The 22584-nt window shown below is 44.2% G+C and overlaps 2 protein-coding genes across 2 annotated transcripts; one reads left to right on the plus strand and one right to left on the minus strand.

The window, feature by feature from the left end:
- Positions 1-276: 276 nt before the first annotated feature.
- LOC123114878 (uncharacterized) lies at positions 277-2537 on the minus strand. The gene is made up of 4 exons (XM_044536256.1): positions 2499-2537; positions 1907-2220; positions 1536-1552; positions 277-462 (listed from the first exon to the last, which is right to left on the minus strand). The coding sequence occupies exons 1-4, from the start codon at positions 2535-2537 to the stop codon at positions 395-397; spliced, it is 438 nt and encodes a 145-aa protein (XP_044392191.1). The 3' UTR covers positions 277-394.
- A 6284-nt stretch (positions 2538-8821) lies between these two features.
- Positions 8822-12191, plus strand: LOC123112476 (uncharacterized). The gene is made up of 5 exons (XM_044533462.1): positions 8822-9060; positions 9155-9335; positions 9474-9635; positions 11334-11397; positions 11785-12191. Exons 1-5 carry the CDS (start codon positions 8881-8883, stop codon positions 11972-11974), a joined length of 777 nt encoding a protein of 258 aa, XP_044389397.1. The 5' UTR covers positions 8822-8880; the 3' UTR covers positions 11975-12191.
- The last annotated feature ends 10393 nt before the right edge of the window (positions 12192-22584 follow it).

A 22584-nucleotide genomic window follows, 5' to 3' on the forward strand; every position in this document is an offset into this window, starting at 1 on the left:
AGATATAAAATATAAAAGTACTACATTTACCCACTTGTTTTATTGGAAACATGCAAATTTATGGTTGCTTATATAGGAAAAGAAAATTGTTTATTTTTTCCATGATTAATGCTAACAAATACAAATTCAGATGTACACGAAATCATAAAAAGTGATGTTGCAATAACTTAAACACTTTTGATGACATCTCATTTTTGGTGCATTTACCTGAGTTTTTCCTTGCTTCTTTACTTCAAAAATAAAGCATGTGTGTAAAAACCTGATAGAATTGATGCCATATGTATCTTATTTGTGAGCTTGAACGACTGAAAATCTTGAAGAGAATACAAACTTTGAAAATTATAGAAACTACAGGTAATTATTGTATTTGTTATTCATAGATCTCATCTTCCATTTATGCCACTACCAAGATCGGTTCTTCATATATGAGCTTTGAGATCCAATTATTCGTTACTTGGTGCCCTGCATAATGAGTAAGAAGGTACGTAGTCAAACGCGTCTCAGCTGACATATTAAAATAAAAAATGATTTGTTTCTTATGGCAGCTAATGTGTGTGCCATCTAGTAACAGGTCCAAAAATATATCGTAAGAGGCCACACAATGGCAGCATCACCAGTTCCTTTGTTGTAGTTTAAAGGCAGCCTCAGATTTCACTGTGGAATAGGAAAACCACGTTCCTAAGAAAATTATCAGGTGATTCCACATGCATAAGAAACGTTCTTCATTAATTTATTCACCATCCGAAACCCTACTGAAGCAGAGTTTTGTACAAAACATCCAGTCATCAATTATTCAAGATGTACTAAGACAACTCATTATAAGTTTATAACCAGCTGTCTATGTACAATTCTGATCTCTATGAAAAGTTCAAACAATTAGTTTAAGATTAGGCAGTAAGACTGCTGTTCATTAACTAAAATATTCAGAGATGGATCTTCACAAAAGACAATTATTTTCGATACCAAATATGAAAGTGTGATCTCGGAAAAGAATTTACTTTGTAACAGAATAGTACCACACTATTAGAAAAGGGCAATGGGTAAAAAAAAAACATGACAGAAGAAGTGCCAACCTACTGTTCTACCAGTACAACAAAGCCGTAATACGGAAACTAAAAGGACACTTAATTAGGAGCTCCTAGCTCAAGAATAGCTAATAGCATCATCCTCCCTTTTTCAAGCTAACCTAATTATACATCATCATAACAAATATTTGAAAAGGGAAACATTATTAAAATGACCATAAAACAGCATGATATATGTCCATAAATACAAACTACAAAGAGCAGGTTAGTAATATAGCACACAATAATTTGAACTAACTCAATCATTGCAGGTCTGTACATGCAAGCTTAACATGAAATACCATAGCTTTTCTTGTGTGTGAGTTTCTCCTTCCAACACACAGAAATTGCGATATACTTTGTTTGTATTGGTCATCAGAATGAGAATATGAATCTTTTGAAGTGATTTTTCATTGCAGTAAGGATACTGTCATAACAATCTGATGGCTTGTTAGAGTTTTGACGACATACGATTTCCTAGATTTAACCTACAAAAAAATGATCTATAAGTTATACCGTAGCCGTTTTTATTTCAGTAAATTTTAATTAGATAAATGTCATAATATAGAGCATCTACAAACAGAGATTGCATATAATGTCACACGGGCTTGCTATTACCTTGTTAAATCTATCTATATGTTTGCTTCAAACCAAAATCAAGTGAATCATTATAAATCATTGTTCCAAGAAAATAATAAGCTAAGTGCACATCTTCAACCAGGGAGTTCTGTTCAAGCTCGGCGCATAAAGAAATTTAGTGCTACATCCACATGAGCTGTGAAATTCTTTGTGCAAATCTATTTCTGTTTCACCACATTGTTGCACTGAAAGTATTGGATTACCTGAATAGATCGATCCAGCAGCGCGAGCCAACAGCCGGGAGCCTGCTCCCCTCCGTCGCGGGCCACTGCCGTGCCGCGCAGCTCCAGTCGCCGCGGGCCGCGACGCCCGCCTCCCGCCGCCTTGGGCCCCGCCGCGTCGCGCCCAGCGGAGCGAGCGAGCGAACAGCCGTGAGCCGCAGCGCCCGCCTCCCGCCGCCTTGGGCCCCGCCGCGTCGCGCCCAGCGGCGTGAGCGAGCGAACAACCGTGAGCCGCGGCGCCCGCCTCCCGCCGCCTTGGGCCCCGCCGCGTCGCCCACGCCTCCAGCCGCCGCTCGCTAGGGTTGCTGTGTGTGAGTCGGGGTGGAGAATGGATAAGATGTGTGTGTGCTAGCTGAGGGGGTGTGTCAATTGAATACGTATGGATGTGGGACCCTAGGGTTGCCATGTCATCAATCCATGACACAAACATTTCAACCAATGAGAACAAAAATAACCCCACAGTTTTTTTTATCTAGAAAAAATAACCCATCTCTTTGCCATCTGCCAGCAGATGGCAAAGAATCTTTGCCGTCTGCTGGCAGATGGCAAAGAGGTGGGACTAGTACGCCGTTACACTCTTGACGGCCACAGGATTTGCCAACCTCTTTGCCATCTGCTGGAAGATGGCAAAGATTATTTGCCATCCACTAGCAGATGGCAAAGAATTGACTGATGGCAACCATGTTATTTGCCGTCTGTTAGTTTTTTGCCATCTGTTTTTTATAAGCAGATGTCAAAGACGTTCTTTGCCATCAACTGGCAGATGGCAAAGAGCTAGCTGATGGCAAATTCCCAGTTTTCAGTAGTGCTCCCAATACCAGCCCGCCGGAACCCAGTCCCGAACATGGCCCTGATCAAGCAGGCCTCCACCGCCGAGTCGACGACGACGAGGATGCGGGATAGGCATCGCCGACGTCGATGCGGCAACTACTTCTATATATAGTTAAATAAAAGTAGTTTTATTAATTAAATCAACTATCTAATTCAACTACTAAGCACTTACTATAAATAAATAAGTAGTACTTACTAAAAACAAACTACTTCTATATATAGTAAAATAAATTAGTTTATTAAATCAACTAGCTAGTTCAACTATATATAAACTACTTCTTATTTTTTTCCTTTTTCTAAATACTATGAACAAAAAATTCATTAAAATTCTATGAACAAAATTAATTACTACACATCTAATCTAACAAAAAAAAAATCTAATCTAACAAAAAAAATCTATAAACTACATATCAAAATTACTACACATCTAATCTAACAAAAAAATCTAATTAATCTAACAAAAAAAATCTAACATAATATAAACAAATTAATTACTACACATCTAATCTAACAAAAAAAATCTAATCTAACAAAAAAATCTATGAACTACATATCTAAATTACTACACACATCTAATCTAACAAAAAAAATCTAATTAATCTAACATAATATAAACAAATTAATTACTACACATCTAATCTAACAAAAAAAATCTAATCTAACAAAAAAAATCTATGAACTACATATCTAAATTACTACACACATCTAATCTAACAAAAAAAATCTAATTAATCTAACAAAAAATCTAACATAATATAAACAAATTAATCACTACACATCTAATCTAACAAAAAAAATCTAATCTAATAAAAAAATCTATGAACTACATATCTAAATTACTACACATCTAACCTAACAAAAAAAATCTAATTAAATCTAACAAAAAAATGACGGTGGCCGGCGTACGGCCGGCGAAGGCGACGGCGAGGTGCTCACGTACGGCCGGCGATGGCGACGGCGAAGGCGACGGCGAGGTGCGGGGCGGGGCGGCGACGGCGTTGAGGTGGCGCGGGCCGGGGCGGCGACGTCGATCGGGGCGGCGCAGGCGGGCTGGGGGGCGCGCGGGCGACGACGGCGCGGGGCGAGGCTGGGCGGGGCGGCGCGGGGCGGCGACGGCGTCGGGGCGTGGCGGGGCGGGCGGCGACGACGAGGTGGCGGCAGAGACGCCGGCGACGGGAATGGAGCAGGAGAGATCGAAGTCGCGCTAAGTGCTGTATATATAGCAAAAGCTTTGGTCCCGGTTCATGGCACCAAGCGGGACGCCACCAATCGGGACCAAAGGCCTCTTTTCAGCAGCCCAAAGGGCGGGAAACGAAGACCTTTGGTCCCGGTTGGTGGCTCCAATCGGGACTAAAGAGCGGCATTCGTCCCGGTTGATTCCACCAACCGGGACCAAAGAGCGGCATTGGTACCGGTTGATGCCACCAACCGGTACCAATGGACCTGTCTAACTACTTTTTTATTTTCTGCAGCTGTTTTTTTGTTAATTCTTCCTGCGGTTGTTTTTTTAGTCCCACCTCGCCAAGCGAGAGGCACTCGCAGCTGTTTATAAGCCCTGAGTGGAGAGACGATGACGAAGAGGCCCAATGCTCCTGCACGTTGGTTAACTTCAAGCCTTGAGGAATACGGTAGACTGCACAGAGCTATGTGCAGTGCAGTTGACACTATTCCGAAAGGCTTGAAGCAAATTAACAAGCATTGCGCTTTTTTTTATTTTTAATGACTTATTACAACTGAGAAATAAAAAGAAAAAAATAAATATAGCTAAAAAGAAAAAAACTATATAAAAACTACTCATAAATGAATTGAAGCAAAAATAGTTGTGATTAACTGTACTAAAAAAGGAGCATAGATGCTTATTTTTAATGACTTATTACAACTCAGAAATAAAAATAAAAGAAAATAGTTGTGATTAACTTTACTAAAATATAAGCATAGATGCTTATTTTTAATGACTTATTACAATTCAAAAATAAATAGAAGAAAAAAATAGTTATGATTAACTTTACTAAAAAATGAGCATAGATGCTTATTTTTAATGACTTATTACAACTGAGAAATAAAAAGAAAAAAAATAAATATAGCTGAAAAGAAAAAAAACTATATAGAAACTACTTAGAAATGAATTGAAGTAAAAAATAGTTGTGATTAACTGTACTAAAAAAGGAGCATAGATGCTTATTTTTAATGACTTATTACAACTCAGAAATAAAAAGAAAAAAATAAATATAACAGAAAAGAAAAAAAAACTATATAAAAAGATACTCAGAAATGAATTGAAGCAAAAAATAGTTGTGATTAACTGTACTAAAAAAGGAGCATAGATGCTTATTTTTAATGACTTATTACAACTCAGAAATAAAAAGAAGAAAAAATATTTGTGATTAACTTTACTAAAATATGAGCATAGATGCTTATTTTTAGTGACTTATTACAATTCAAAAATAAATAGAAGAAAAAATAGTTATGATTAACTTTACTAAAAAAATGAGCATAGATGCTTATTTTTAATGACTTATTACAACTCAGAAATAAAAAGAAAAAATAAATATAGCAGAAAAGAAAAAAAACTATATAAAAAGCTACTCAGAAATGAGCATAGATGCGCTTATAGAGGAAATTCAAATTAAATTCATAACAAATTTCAAGAGAAATTCGTATGAATTTAGCCTAAATTCCCTATATAAGGGCATCTATTTTCATTTTCAGAGGAGCTCAATAAGGCAGAGAAGGAGGGGCTTATAAACCGGTCTGATTCCCCTCCGGTTAGCGAGGTGGGACTAAACTTTGGCCGCAACGAGGACCAACCCTCTAGTCCCGGTTGGTGGAATGGAACGGGACTAATGGTCGTCCTTTGGTCCCGGTTCAGGCCACCAACCGAGACCAATGGTGGTGGGCCAGGAGCGAGGGCCATTGGTCCCGGTTCGTCCCACCAACCGGGACCAATAGGTCCAGACGAACCGGGACCAATGGCCCACGTGGCCCGGCCGGCCCCTGGGGCTCACGAACCGGATTCAATGCCCCCATTGGTCCCGGTTCTGGGTTAAACCGGGACTAATGAGCTGGACCGGCCTGGACCATTGGCCCCTTTTCTACTAGTATTGTAGGGTGCCTGATATCGCATGTAGCTTCTCATGTAATTGATGCATGATCGCTTCTTATCCTCGCCCTTGCCATGCATTGGCTAAGATGGCAGAGAAATGGTCGGTGGGCTTCGCACATGACCTCATATGTGAAGATTTTTTTCTGGACCTCTTCTTCTTACTTTGCACAGCAGTCATGCGATGTTAGTGCATGATTTAGGCATAGTCTGCAATGCGCCCCATCCGCGACAGGCTTCTCATATGTCCAATTTTTTTCCTTGAAACCCCAAGCCCGACAGACCGCAAGCATCAACCACCCCCTGGAAGCCCGCCATCCGTGTCTGGCTCCTCAGCACCATCCCTGAGTGCTCATGTCGCTGCAAAACTTTGTTAAAGACCCCTAATAACAGCCAGGGTAGATCAAACAAAGCTCAGATAAACTTAACATGTACCAAATTTTATAACTCTACGGAATTTGTGTCTCCCCATACATGCGCATCAACCTCCAAGTGCTCCCGTATAAAAACATCAATGTAATGTTACGAATATGATAAGATCTCAACATGTAAAATTTTATTCCAGGAAATGATGAGTTCACCACTTCAACCTGAGCTGCTAACGGTAAAACACTTGTCATAAGCTAGCGTAGCCGCTAGTTTTTCAACCTGGACTTTATGTATTCGAGTCACGACTACATAAAGAGCAGTAGGGGCATATTGCCTCACAAATTCATGAAGCTCTCTCACTATCTCGCCGCTGCCAAGTCCACGACAGTTCCAAGAAAAGGCACTCATTTTTTGGGGGCGCTCCTTGAGTCTGCTTGATCTGCAGTTTTTGAGTTTGGCCCCTTTGCTTAATTTCTTTGTTAACTTCTGCTTCACGTAGGTAGGAGTAGAGGATGGGGTGTTGTGACGATTTAATTGGAATTATAGACTACTCATATTAACAAGGAATTTCTACTTTTTTAGGAGCACATCCACAAGGAAACTCAAATTTAAGCGTTATTGGCTTAGAGAAATTTTAAGATGGCGAAATGACTGGGAAGTTGATCTCGGGTGCACACAAATAAGGACAAAAGTGAACAGAAAGACTAGTGTTGGTGTGTGGGGCCAGTCTAGATCCTGCCAGGCATAACGGCCGAAAACCGGTGGTTGTGGCCAGGGCTTTACAGGTTCCAACCCTATCCATCTTATTAATCACTTGCAAATGCATTCTACTCTCCTCTTGCTGACAACGCTAGCTCAGAACCATTTGTTATGTTTGTCACCGCCGAAGCGTTAGCTATGGGACTAGAGAAGCCCTACGACTCTCGATATCCTCTTTCCGCCGTATTCACCAAAACAACTTCTTGGTCAAACCCACTCTTTGCACTTAGTGGTGTGACCTCTATCTCCTCTCGTCCCACGCCCCCTCATTTGCGATGATAGCCGCATCAGTTGGTATTCTCTGACTCGGGCTTCCTATGTGTGGCGGCGCCAATCAGAGTAGATGGCAGCCATCCATTCCACATAATTCCAATCTTCAATATTATGGGCCCCTTACCTACACTCGAGATGACCATGGCCTATGATGCCACACTTCGAAGAACTTAGGAATATTTTCATGTACTCCCTCCGTCCCATAATGTAAGACGATTTTTTGGCTCTAGTGAAAAACGTCTTACATTAGCCAAAAAAACGTCTTACATTATAGGACGGAGGGAGTAGTAGTTAAGAACCTTCTTAGTTCCCTCCTCCCGGTTCAGAACAGTACACCTCGTCAGCGAGTCACAAACATTATGAATCACTCTGAACCTGACAAAGTCCCTACCCGACAGCCTCATCTCAATAGAGACATAAATGATGATTCGTGGAACCAATTTCTCGATCACGTGTCCTTGCAGAAGAGTGGAGGTATGTCCGAAATAGGTGCCCACACTTGCAACTTCTCAAACATGTTTTCTATGGGCTTGATCAAGCTATTGTATTGATCTATCATAACTTCATACTTGCGAAAGATCTAGGGCCCCTCCTCCCTAACTTGCCTCCAATCCCTGAGGTTGTCCAACTTTTTTTTGAAGGGCCGAGGCAGTCCAACTTAATGATGAAGAGGTTATCCCCATCGACCGCTGAAAGAACACCCTCGCCAAGTTCCATGTGTAGCACTTGGTATTGGGGAACGTGGTTGTGCTGAAAGTCTTGTTTATGTTGAGCTTATCCACTGCCATCCACCTCAGATCCTAGTATCCTATTAGTTAATCCATGTCCGCCTTTAGGAGGAAGACATTGTCAAGTTCTTTTTCCTTGAGTTTCAACTTTCTCAACACATCCTAAAGATTGATTACGAAAGCTTCACCTCCACCCTTTTATGAGGAATTGACAACGTCCGTACTTTTGCTGCTAGACAGTCCCCCGAAGCCCCTCGAGAAGGATGCAGGGATGGGTTGGGGTGGAGTCGGTCGTCTAGAAAATACTCCCGACAGTGAGATTGCTGCCACTCGCCAAAACCCTAAAAAAAACTAGGTACTCCCTCCATCCCATAATATAGTGTGCATTAATTTTTGCAAAAGTCAATCTTCATAAACTTTGATCAAGTTTATTGAGAAAATTATCTATGTCTATAATACTAAGTATACCATATGAAGATATATTTCATGACAAGTCTAATGCTATTGATTTGGTACCCTAGATCTACAATACCAAGTATACCATATGAAGATATTTTTTTGACATGATATGAAGATATATATCATGACGAGTCTAATGTTATTGATTTGGTATCCTAGATGTTCACAAGTTTTGACTTAAAAAATATAATATGCACTATATTTTGGGACAGAGGAAGTATCATTTCTGATTATTATTTTTGTGTTTTTTTAGCAAGATTATTATTTTTGTGTGGGAGGATGACAATGGAACTCGGAGTACCAGGCTTCCCCTGGCTAAAGCCCAAATAACAGTCCATGTTGGTGCCGGGCCGTTTGGACTGACCATGTTGGAACCAAAAAGCCATCAACCAGCGAGCGTACAGGCACATACGCTAAAAAAAAACACATGCGCCGTAATGGCCCTTAGGTGCGCGGCCGGCGGCGGCGGCGGCGGCGGCGCCTACCTGACGCCGCGGAGGAGCAGATGCTGCGGCGTCGGCTCTGCGCGACCCTCAGCCACGACCAGGGGGACACGAGGGCTCAGCCTCCTCCTGAGGATCCCGTCCTCACAATACTCCGAAGCTCCATGGGCGTTGGTAAGCGTCTTACTGATCCAAGGTGCCGCGCAGCTGTTATCTGTTCTTTCTAGATCTAAATCCATACTCGAATTCTAAACTGATTTCGCTGTAGCGCTGCTCGCCTGATTCCCCTCCTCTGGAGGGTGACCAGCATTCAGATCGAACTGGGGCGCTGGGGGCGCTGAAGGCCATGGTGTGCGACATGTTCAGGCCCCTGGCGCGCAACATCTCGGATATCCGATCCCTTCGCACTGTCTTTGACCTCGAGGATTATCAAGTCGGCATGCTGTTTGGTATGTTTTACTATATGGTAGTAGCACCTAACAACAATCCCCCATTTGTATCTGGAAAGAAAGCAATGGAAAGAGCCATATGGATCCACTGATTGACACTGCATTTTACTGATTCTACTGCTGCTTGCACTTCTGTAGGTGCTTTTCTTGGCTGCGTCGGGTGCTACCAGCTGTGGAAGGCTGCTCCTTCCATCTTTGTTGATGCTGCCCTTGCCTATGCATTCTATAAACTGAGCGTTATGTCCTCGGAGGTGCGCCGGCAGGGCAAATGCAATGATTTGCTGACTCGCTTGAAATTTGGTAAGCATACTGCTTTGACATTGTCTTTAGAAGGTAGTGATAAAGGTTGATTTAATTCTCATGGTAAGTGTGCTCGGGTAGCTGGTGAGAGCATTCTATAGTGCCCACAGGCCTACCCATCCGTGTTCGAGGGCTGGTCCTGATTGGTTGAGTTTTACATCTCGTGGTAACATCAATGAAAAAATATAGCATAGATCGCCTATCCCGTAGTCAGATTATCTGTACAACTTTGACATTATCTTTAGAAAGTCTCCTATCTAAACACGGAGCCCTGTTCCACCTTTTCTTTCGTCAAGCCCCGCCCACGGTGGCAGCGATAGATCTGAGCTGATTTGGTCGATCGGACCAATACCACCAGGCCCAGACCCTGGCCAGCCTACGGATCGATCGGATAATCCAGCCTAGTGATCGATCCCAAGTCCAGCCAGCCTCATGGTTCGAAAAAACAAAAGCCCAGCCAGCCTAGGATCGGACCAGTCAGCCTAGGATCGAGCTCGGACAAGCCAAGCCATCGTTCCTGACAAGCCTAGCCATCCTGACTTCCGGTGCACTTTTGTTGTTGTTGGAAACGAGCTTTCTGATCAAACAAAAAGGACGTACATGTTGAAAAGAATTACGGTATGTGATGTCGTTGGGGCCATGCAATCACTGTCTTGGTTTAGTACTAGGCTAGGTTATGTATTATATTCCTGGAAAAAACGGTTGTGTGCTATATATATCTGCGTGTAGACTTGTGTATGTGCAAGCAGAATCGATCAAGCGTAGCCTCTGTATTTGCGCATCTCACCGAAAAGCAATCCGCAAGCCATTGTACCTGAGCCAGCGTGTGTATCGTCTTCCTCAACGGAAAGTTCTTGTCATCGGAGTGACTTGCGATGTGTGATTGGAGTCTGCGCCAACACATGCAACTGGGTGTGCTGAATTTTACTTTAGAGTGGGACGCCTGTTTTCTCCCGAACCCAATATGATTGCAATTTCAGAAAAAAATGCATCCCGATAGAAAGCAGCAATTGCTGATGTCATGTGGTTATAAACATGATTTATTTGGTACCTTACATCTATGGGTAGTGTCGCCATCAAGACTGCGTATTAGGCATCCGCGCAACCAAGAGATGCGTCGGAGGGGTAGCAGTCACGTTGGGAGCTATTCGGCCGCTGCTGAGATGAAAAAACCACCGCGCGTCAGGCAGCTGTGCCGCATGGTCCAGGCAAAGGGTCATGGAAAACACGTGCCCCATGTCACCAGAGGAAAATAGTCGGGATAGAGGCTATAGTCATCCTCCAAGGTGCACATGGAGGAGTCTCTCGCGAAGATTTTGGATGCCAAGAAGATATAGCTAGGTACTGCATCGTTATATCATACACAAGTACTCATTGATATTATAAAAGCTAGGCAATGACCGTACCCTACGGAGTCATGTGGGTACATGTTCGGACACACTGTGATAAGTGTACACCACGATCATTGTTGGCGAGAGAGGGGAGGAGGATAAGTTGTGACACAGATAGGGCACCATGTTGAAATAGAGGGGGCCTGGACTTGTAGGGTTCTGTAGGGGATCTTGAGCCATGCTTATTGGACTAGGAGCGAGTGATATAATTTTCTCCCGTTGCAACGCATGGGCATGTTTCCTAGTAAATCTAAAGTGTAAAACTTTGTCTTGATTAAACATTTGACCAACTTCAAATTTCGTTCAGGTATTGTGGTTATTATGGCTACTAAGGACTTCAGGAAGAACTATGAACTCTTGGATATTGTCAAGTTAGTATTCTCCTTTTCTCTTATTAGTTGTTCGATATTCCTGTAACTGTGAATTATCTATGGTAATTTTGAAGTTGACACTACAACCAAAATGAAATAAATGTTTTATTACTATTTCAGTAGTTAGGTATGTAAACTTTCCAACATTAGGAACTTGATGTTATGCTTAGCTCTCTCACCTAGCACAATGGATCTAGATGTGTTAATTTTTTAGATGAAACTATGTAGTCCTTTTTCTGAGCTTTGGTTATGTTGTTATGCTGGTAGACTTGTTTTTCTTCTGTTTGAGAGAAATTGTTATATTTTTTTGTTTATATGCTGTTGTTACTGTTCTTCTCACTGACATTCGATTTAGTTTGTCATCAACCATTTTATTTGTTGATACAGGATGCCTGTTTTCTTTCTTTATCTTTCGACATTCATCTTTGATGTGGCACGCATGAAGAAATATGCAAAGCATTATCTGATTCTCACAGTTAATTTATTGAGAATGAAGGGCGGAGCTCAAGAATTGTTCAGAATAATGTTTTATCCGAGCTATACATCTCCATATGATGATTGCTTCCGTAGGAAATAAAATGTAGACCCCTGAGATTGTGTGGATCTGTTTATGTGAGATTTTTATATAAGAATTTTTAGTATAATGTGTAATAACATTTATGTAATGCTAGTTTACTTGCCCATGGTTGTGTACAGTTTTGCGGCATTCTTCATGCACAAATAGCGAGATAGTCTACTAGTTGATACAATTTCAATCTTGAAGAGCATTTGCAATGTGTTAGCATTCTTTTAAAGTCTGTAACAGCCTGATGAGACCCCATATTCCATAGTAGTTATAAAGTTCTCATAAATTTCAATCTTGAAGAACTTTAATGGCACACATGATAAAATGGGAACAGCCGGATGAGATCCTATATACCATAGTAGTTACAAAGTTCTCAATTCTAGGCCTCGTGGTGCCCATTGGAAGGTCAAGTTATGTGAATAGCATTCCTTCCTTTTTACAAGCAAACTTTTGGGAACAAGGGAGGACTTATTTGTAGTTGACCCTTAGACCAAATGGAGGAAAAATTGAGATTGTTCAGTTGTACAAGATCAGCAGAAATAATGATCATCTACATATTGGACAACTGTATATCCGAGTCCAAATGGTTGCTCAATGGGCAAGCTTAGATTTCCATTGTGCCTTGACAATTTGGAATTCAGCAGCTAAAATTGCATATGATTTTCTTCTCATGAGCTCCATTTAAGATGACAAAGTTGGAGGCACTACGCAAGATGCATTGGGTTCATTTGATAAATTTCTCTTCAAATTCAAGAGTTTGAGCATAAAGAGAATTGCACTATAGTCCACCATGTCAAATGCCTTTTAATCAATATTGAAAAACGACAACTTCATTTTCAGATTTATGAAAGATGTGAAGGTACTCAAAAGTTCATGCGAGACTCGACATTTGTGCTGTTGACAAAACCATATTGATTCTTCGTCAGAATAAATACAATTACCCTTCTGCAACTTGTTAGCCAACAGTTTGGTTTGTATTGGCCTATTGTCCCTAGCTGATTTAGGAATCAGAGCAATAAAAGAATGCTGACACATCGCAAATGCTCTTCAAGATTGAAATTGTATCAACTACTCCCTCTGTCCCATAATATAAGAATGTTTTTAACACTAGTGTAGTGTTAAAAAGGTTCTTATATTATGGGACGGAGGGAGTAGTAGACTATCTAGCTATTTGTGCATGAAGGATGCCACAAAACTGTACACAACCATGGGCAAGTCAACTAGCATTACATAAATGTGTCAGCATTCTTTTAAAGTCTGTAACAGCCGGATGATATCCTATTTAACATAGTAGTTACAGAGATCTACTAGTTGTCATGCTGCTTAATGGGAGAGTGTATGTCTGCCAAAAGCAACCGGTGCCCTTGGTGTTCTTGATCTCATAAATCAAAATAAGGCACTCTTGATTTAGAGTCTTTGAAATTTTCAACCAGCATGATGTTCGACGGGTAAACATGATATGGAGAGAGGATGGCTATGTGCTTGTTAATTCATCTAATAAGGGCCCTTCCTGATGGAGAGATTGTTTCTCCCTTGACCAGTTTTCAAATACAGCATAGAAGATGTAATCTCTAGCAGGGATCTACTGCTTTGCTATAGTATGATTCTTGGCAATGTGAAATATTACATATACTAAAGATACCTCGCGTGTTGCCGTAGGATTTTTAAATAAAATGCAATGTGGAGAATATATAACTGTGCCATAGAAAACTCAGATGCATGTCTGATGGTCATAATAGCTAGCTAATCTCAAATCCACGGAAACTGTACTGTGTTAAATATATTGGTAAAAAAATACACACACTGAGGTAAATTGAATGAGTAATTTGTAAAAAAAAAAGATGTGCTCTTGGCTAGCTCCCACGTATATGAGAAAGGGAAGAAAACGGCATGGCCATCAACACCAAAAGTCTTCATTTCAGAAAATCAAGTATGTGTTTTGCAAGTCTTCATCATGTCACAACAATGAAAAGAGAAAAATAAACGAATCATGAAGAAGGCCGACCTTTGAGGCTGAGGGCGAGCGACCACTTGGTAGGTGCTGCATCGGGGGAGGTTTTTTTTTTCCTCTTTTGCGAGAAAACTTCTGATCTATTCATTTTCAATCATAGCAGTACAACGAACACTAGAAATAATAAAAATTACATCGGGATCCATAGACCAGCTAGCGACGACTACAAGCACTGAAGCGAGCAGAAGGCGCCCCACCGTTATCGCCTTCCCACGTCGGAGCTGGACAAAACTTGTTGTAGTAGACAGTCAGGAAGTCGTCGTGCTAAAACCACATAGGACCAGCGCAGTAGAACAACAACCAACGCCGATGAAGAATAGCGTAGATCGGAAGGATCCAACCTCAAGACACACGAACGCAGATGAACTACGACCAGATCCGAGCAAATCCATAAAGGACAGATCCGCCAGAGACACACCTCAACACGCCCACTGACGATGTGTTGAGCAAGTTCATTTTCACGGGAATCTTAAGCAAGACCGTCGAGAATGCCCTTGCTCGTGCTTGTTCAAATCCATTGTGCTTGCTTCAAAGAAAACAAAAACATAAAAAATGCACTATGCCATTTGACCAAACACTCGCCATATGTGTTGTCCGCCATGGACGGTGTTGGCAGGGGTGGAGGTCGGATCCGGAGGGATGTGGCGGCGATGTCAGGCTTGGTGGCAGGGTAGAGCCGCGGAGGTCCACAGAGGTTTGACAACATCCGCCGGGGGCGAAGGAGGGGGGAGGGGGTGACGATGGCGCTCGGGTCCGGAAACATGGACAAAGTGAAAGGTGAGGGGCGGATTGTCAAAAAATGTTGATTCCAACTGTGTTTTTTGGGTGGATCCGGAGTGCCAGAGGCCGCCGTAGCGGACGTCTAGACTCTCTTAGACAATCCCTCGGTTTGGGGCTAGTGTAGGGGATTTCATGCGTCCAGACATGTCCGACCCAAAATAGACATCATGTTAGAGGCCTAAAAGTGTCTGTGCTGTCCATGCAGACTTATAAGGACGTAATAGGCGTTGGAGATGCCCTCAGTTTTATCAACCCCTAGAGTGGAAATAGTAGGATTACAGTTAGATGTAGTGTTTGGGGTGGGTAGAAGAGAAAATTTGCCTAATTAATACTTAGCAGTATATTTTAAGACCAATACAAAGTGACACTTGGGACTTTGTAGTACTTGATAGAGCGTAGTCAACGGTTGTCATATTATACTTGATTGGAATCATGCGGCAAGACCAAATGGAAGAAAAATGCAAAACTAGTTTGACTATTGTGCAAAATCAAACACTGCTAGGTTAGGCAGCAAGAGAGACGAAAACAATTGAGGGGAGGTTTCAAATTTTGATTTAGCTATTAATTTTGGGGGTAAATTTGAAGTTAGCTATTTTTAGGGGCATTTGGATTTAGCTATCCGTTCGCCTTTTTTTAGGTGCTGCTATCTGTTCACCTAAAGGGTACACACTGGCTTCGCTCCCAACTGTTCTTGTGGCAATCTGAGAGGTGAAAAGCTTTGCCCCTCCCTCCGGAGGTGAGGCTGCGGGTCCCTGCCTCCTCCGCCTGCCACTCCGACTACGAGAGGGGGAGGGGACCCCGGCGTTTCGAATCCGGTGTGTAGTTAGGGCAGGATTAGTGTTTCCTGGAGGCGTTGTTTCAGTGGAGCCGTTGTTCTTTCTCCAACTTTGTGGGTCTCCAATCGGTGACGCCGGGGAGCAGTCGACTCGGTCATCTCGTCGGTCTACGGTTTCAGCAAACTTAGGTTCTGGTGGTTGGCGCCTGACATTCTCGATGGTGCCGTGGTCGACCTCTGCAGATGAATTTGATGGCTTGGAGTTGGCTGAGCAGATGCATGTTGGAGGCATCGCTCTTCTTCCTCGACTACATCAGGTGAAGACGGCGGTGCCGGGATCAGGTGGACATGGGGAAGATCCTCGGCCAACGTGCCACAACGACTCGATCTTGTTGCTTGTGACGGATCGTTTAATCGGCTCAAAGGACAGCATAGTCTGTGATGTGCTCCTCTTGATCTGGCTTTGAAGGGTGATTCGCTCTGCCTCCAGCGGTGCTACGACGACGATGGTGATGGACGGGTGGCAGTCCAACAAGGTATAAGGGGATCTGATGTTCAAACTATGTGTTTTTCTTTTACAGGCTCCTTTGTGCGTAACTTCTTGACATCAATTTCTCTGGATGTCTTGTATAGTTTCCATGTCCTTGTACCTTGTAATCTTCATGCTTAGTTTTTTTTGAGCCAATAATCTTCATGTTCAGTGGAATGTGGTTACTTCAATCAAAAAAAGAAGAAGAAGGTGCCCACATGGGCCAATGGAGGTGCACGTCCGACGCCCCACGGCCCGCAAGCCCGCAACAGAGAAGTGTAAATAGCCCACCCCGACGGTAAATCCTAAACCGCGCCCGTTGCGCCCGTTTCTTCGCTGCATGCAAACGGGCGCATACCCCCCGCGCCAGGCTGGGCCGGCCCATTTCTTCTTTTTCTGTTAAAACTGCATCAATCAAAAAAGCGTGAGTGCGGTGGTTCGAACTTGGGATGTTTAGTTTAGACATCAGCGCAGTTACCACTTGCTGTTTGCAAACCTCTTTCCCCTCTTTTATTGTTTCTCTAGATCACGAGATTTTTTCCTCCTTTTTCCTGCTCTTTTTTCATTTCTCTTTTCTTTATTCCTTTTTCTTTTTTTCGTAAATGTGCAATTTTTTATTCAAATTTGATGAACCTTTATCAAATCGATGAACTTTTTTTTAAAATTCGATGAAAAATTTCAAATTCCATGATTTTTTAATACGTGAACAATTATTGAGAACCTGAACAAAATTATATACGATGAGCGATTTTCAAATATACACTAAATATTTCTTTGGTGTACGATGAACAATTTTTAACTACACAGCGAACATTTTTGTGATATACATTGAAATAATTTAAAACATATTTATACATTTTTTTGATATAAGATGAACAACTTTTATACATTGAACATTTTTGTAATATAATCTGAACAATTTTTAACTACACATTGAACAATTTTGTGATATGCGCTGAAAAACCATTTAAATACCCATTGAACATTTTTTATGTACACTGAACAATTTAAAATAGTGAACAAAATATGGAAAAGTGAACAAATTTGAAAAACTATGAACACATTTTGAAATCACGAACAAAAAACGAAAAATACATTTTTTTTAAAATTCCATGAACTTTTTGCAATTTCAATGAACTTTTTCTAGATTTCGATGAACCTTTTTTAGATTTCGACAAGCTTTTTTAAAATTTGATGAAGTTTTTCTGACTTTGATGAACTTTTTTTCAAATTTGATGAACATTTTTCAAAGTCGCTGAACTTTTTTTAAAATTTAACGCAAAATCTGTGCGCAATAAATAGCGCGACTTTAATTATTCTTAATTCATGCGCGCTGAAAATACCCATGATCGATTGGTTGCACTAGTGGTTAGGAGCAACACTTTTTAGGGGATTTCTTTTGTGGTATAGAAGGCGTGTCGTGGGCCGGCCCAGCAGGCGCGGCTGTGAGCGCCAGCTTCCTGAACCGGCGCTTAAGGCGCCGGTTAGGAGCTCCCCACCCCGACGGCGACTCGGTGAGACTCTTCCCCACGAAAGCTCTCCCCTCTCTGTCACACGCTTGTCCTGCGCCGCGCGCCCGCGTGCTCTCCGCCCCCGCCGAGGATGGAGGCTGCCGCAGCCGGATTCGCAACCGGCGCGCGGGGCGCAGCCGCGGCGCGTCCCTTCGGCCTCGACCTCCAGGCTGCGGCCGGACGCGTGCGACGACCCCGCCGGGCCATCCCCATGCCCGCAGCGGGCCCCCGCGGCGGCCACTCCTCCTTCGCCACGGCGTCGTCGACCCTCTACGCGGCGTACGGAGGTGAGAACCGATCATGAAACTCTGTAGTGATCTTGGAATGTACCTTGCTTGGGAGATGCTTAGACAACTCCGTGGGCTTACTTGCAGCGGAGCCTCGTCGGCCGCCACGGCTGGAGCTCGGCCGCGTCGTGACGGACTTTGATTCGGCTCTGACGATCGATTCGCACCTGGTGGCAGTACCCGTGACCCGTCCCTCTCCCATGGCCCCGGCGAGACCACGCCACGAGCACCTTGGCTGCGGCCGCCCGGTGTCCCTGCTCCCGCTCCGAGGTGCGTCCAGAACTCGAGTCGATCCTCTCGTTCGAATCATACACGCCGCCGTAAGATGCTTTGTAATCATCTACATGTATCCCTTGTGAAAGATCTCGTGCAGGAGCTCGTCGCACTCACTCTTCCCGCCGTTCAGCAGCGGCCGTGGGACTCGGAGGTGAACCCCGCTGGCTGATGGCGGCGGCTGCGGTGGGACGACGCGGCCGATCCGGTGGCTTTGCCAACCCCTATGCTGGCGTGCCTCCCCAAGGCCGGCGCGTGTATGCTCAGGGGGAGAGCAATGGTGTTCCGTCAGAGCCTGACAGGAATGCCCACAAGGAACCAAGAACAGTGGATGAGTTGATGGAAGCATACCCACGATGCACCTCCTTCTTCAAGTTGGTCACCGTAGTGCTGTGTCTCGGGCTGTGCTTCTTGTCCGCGATAGGATGATCCAAGGGCAGCCTTGATGGTCACGACATCGAAGGATGCAGCCGAGGTCTACAAGTTCCTTTGTGACGTTCTACTTATCTTGAAGAAGCTGTTCTTTCCATGATCTAGATCGAAGAGGTAATCTGATGTTCATTTCTTCAGACGTGCTTCAGCTTGCTGTGTTCGAACAATGCGTGGTGTTACACTGTTACTGCTATGTCGCCTGCTGAACGAGTTGAATTAGTACTTCAAATTAGTTGCCAAATGTGTGTGTTACTGTTATTTCGCCTACTGAACTGAATTGAATTAGTTGCCAACTGTGTGTGTTACTGTTATTTCGCCTACTGAACTGAATTGAATTAGTTGCCAAATGTGTGTGTATTATGTTGCTCATCACTGCAACCTAATGGTAGTGTTACTGAAAAATACGAGAAATCGACCTGTGCATTTTGTTTACTCCAAATTATATCTGATAGTGGAAGTGAAACATTGGCACTAATACATAAAGCAGCTGTTTGCTTAACTTCTAGTGTTGATATATTGTGTCTGATCGTACTGACTTATTAATTTACTGATGTTCCTTCTTGGGATGAACTAAAGGCATATGCACATAAACTTCTGGAACTTGGTGTTCAACCATTATACATGATAATTAGAAAGTAGATTGCTAACCGGATATATCTGTTGTTCCTTCTATCTGCATATTATTAGTTGAATTTGGTCAGCTGTAATTATTTGGCGTATATATGAATGTGGTAGCCACAATACACCATACCCTCCATTCACAAATATAAGATGTTCTAACTTTTCTATGAATCGGATGTATGTAAACACGTTTTGGTGTGTTTGTTGCTAATTTCGGTCTGTATGTAGTCCCTATTGAATCCACAACATCTTATATTTATGAACGGATGGAGTACTGTTTGGCGATCAGATCCTATTTGCACGCTTCTTTCTCCCTCTGGCTCTGTTTGTAGGGTATATTTTGTTTTGCTGAAACAAAGCCTGGCTCAGGAATCACCTTATTTTAGTTTGCAGGTTTTATGTGAACCAGTAATGCTGTCAATTAATTAATACTTAAAAATGTTCGTCATTGTGTTTCCTCGTATGAATTAAATATTCAGGCGGATGGAGCAGTATTATGACAATGAAATGGAATTGCGTGCATTGATTCCTACTGAAGTGTGATGAATACATGTTAAAGCATAGCATATGGTCGTGATTTCATATAATAGTATAAATCACATGTTAAAGCTTTCTTTGACAAATCTACTTTGCCGTGGGTATAGTATAAATCAGCTCTGCTTCCTTATATACAAACTGTGATGAATGATTAAACAACGTCGTTATTGTGTCAACTGCAGGTGACGGGTGACACTGCGATTTCCTTGGAACCTGAAGAAAAACGCTACAGGGGTCAGATACAGATATCAGATAGAGCATAGAAGATACCGGAGATCTTCAACTGTTGTGCCGTACCTCAACCTCAAGTGGCCGGCCAAATCCGATAACATAGGAACAATGCCCACGTGTTTTGCGCTGTTATTTTTCTACTCCGCACATATCCGTCGTCTGCGCAATTTGCACCCAACACACGCACAGAATTATTGGGTATCAGTATTACCAAATTGTCACTGTGTTCGCCCAGTTCGGCGACGTGGGGTACCTGCGTATCCCGGGACTAGTAGTATGAACTGTCAGCTGTAGTTTCCGCTGATACAATGGGCAATCTGTCCGAACCTGTTGAGTAATGTAAAGTTTGTGTTTTTCCCTAGAAAAGATCACTGTTCACCTGTTGTTTTGATGAAATGCGCGTGGCGTCGTGAGCCTTTCCGCGAGCGGTGGACTGGTGATCCACTCGGAACTGGCGGCGGCCGGTCATGGGAGCTAGCCCAGGTGTAGGCACCGGTGACCAGTCTACTCCCCTGTCCCGGGAGGGGACACGGACACCTCCCCATCTCGAGCGCCGCGCCACCTTGGCCTCTATCATCGCCAGGTTCTCTCTGATGCAAACCCGCTCGACGCCACCGAACGGCAAGAACGCCATCTGCTCTTGCTGCCGCCGCGGCCAGTCGTTGCACAGCCGGTGCCCGCTTGGATTCCGAGGCGTCGGCGCTCTGGTGCTCCTCGTCTTGCTGCACGGCAGTCGGCAGGATCGGGCAGTAACAGCTCCCCCATGCCCCTCGGCGCCACGCACGCGCCGGGCTCCACATCTCGACTGGTACGTATGCCAAGCTGCTAGCTACTTTCATGGGACGGAGGGAGTAGTCGGTAGCAAAGCTATCTGATCGGCATCGTTAGGCACAGGCACAGCGAGCGTTTTTAGAGCCACCAAATACAGTCGACCAGATCACTTGAACTGCAGACTGCGAACTCCAGTACACCTTGGCAAAGAACTCTGCGACCGTGCCATCAGCGAATTGGCATGCGATGCATTGCCATGCAAGATGGCGCGACGCATCGAGACGGCGTCGATCGTGGCGGCGCGAGCCGGCAGCAACAGCACGCGATAGTAGGTACGGCCCGTCTGCGCAGCGACATGTAGCGGCACGGCGGCTGGGCGCGACTGCGGGTTGCGTCTGACGCGGCGTCAACAACGCTGACTGCAGCGGCAGCGAGACTGCGGCCTGTCCAGAGAGCAATGAGGCCACGCGAGAGGACATAGATGTGCGGCCCAGAAAGTGCGTGTGCACACCACCTGCGTGCTCCAAATCTCTTAGGCTGGTCATAGTGGGGAGTAACTTATACTAGTGTCATGCATATGACACTAGCCTAAATTACTACTTTCATAGTGCAAAATAATATAGTAGTAGTGTCATAGAGGACTTCATTAATTAGCTTGTAGACTCATCTTGTCTTGGAAAGCGCTATGTTACAGTAACATATTATATTACCACTTCTCATTAACTACATGCCACATAAGCAAAAAAATCTCGGAATGCGCTACATTACTTGCTAAGTTACTCCCACTATGACTAGCCTTATCGCATAGCGACAATCCAGTGAGACAATTTGAGGGCGCGGACATGCGACGGTGCCGGCTGTGCAATTTATTTACTCCTTAGAGCATCTACGCCCGGGTGTTCAAATCCGCCTCAAACATTTGGCCACGAAATTGTGATTCAGATGGACGCCTGATTCAAACATGAGGGCTGACCGACACCCCTCATATCCAGCTCAAATATGAGACGGATATGGGCGTGCCCGCCACGTCATTCCTGACGCATGCTGGCCTATCGGACCCCACATGTATTCCTCCCCATCCGCTCGTTGGACCAAACCCTAACCACTTTACTCCACTCCCTCCGCCACCCAAGCTTGCGTCCGGTGATCTCCGGCCTTCTCCGACATGGCGGACAACATATCTGACTTCGACCAGTTCGGATCCGTCGACTGGGGTGTTATCCCATGCGGGTTGGAGGAGGCAATGATCGTCCACATTGCACTCCGCCGCTCCCGGGAAGACAGCGCCCAGCCGACGGCAGGATCTGTCCGGTGCTGACTCCATAGCGTGGATGCATCGGGCGCTCGGATCCTCCGGGCCTGGATCATCGCGGTTCTAGGAGCCTTGAAATCTCCCCTTCCCCATCACCGGTCCGGCGAACTATGAGTCTCATCGGGACCGGGTACCCCGCCGTGGGAAGAGAGGATAAGGGCGGCGGAGGCCCACCTCATTGCCGACATGGCGGTGGCCGGGGTGGCTGATGCGGCAGCGCGGGTGGCCGCAAAGGAGGAAGCCTTCAGTGCCTACATTGTAAATAAGCGGTAGCGGAGGAACACGTGCGCCATCGCCTGAGAGCAGAATCGGGCGGTCTTTGCCATGGTCGGACTACCACCAAGGAGAAGGAGGACAACAACGGGTCGGATAGCTAAGGCAACGAGCAGATCTGGCTCGATCCCTACCGCGTTTCCGTACGGTACTTTCACGAGAAGGATGGCAATGGCGGCAGGAAGAGCAAGGGCAGCTGCGGATGATCTTGTCAACCATAGCCAAATAGACCAAATTTTGGTAGTCCGAAGGCATGTTTAAATGTAGTAGCCTGACAAT

This window comes from Triticum aestivum, chromosome 5B (assembly GCF_018294505.1).
Source record: "Triticum aestivum cultivar Chinese Spring chromosome 5B, IWGSC CS RefSeq v2.1, whole genome shotgun sequence".
Classification (NCBI taxonomy): Eukaryota; Viridiplantae; Streptophyta; class Magnoliopsida; order Poales; family Poaceae; genus Triticum; species Triticum aestivum.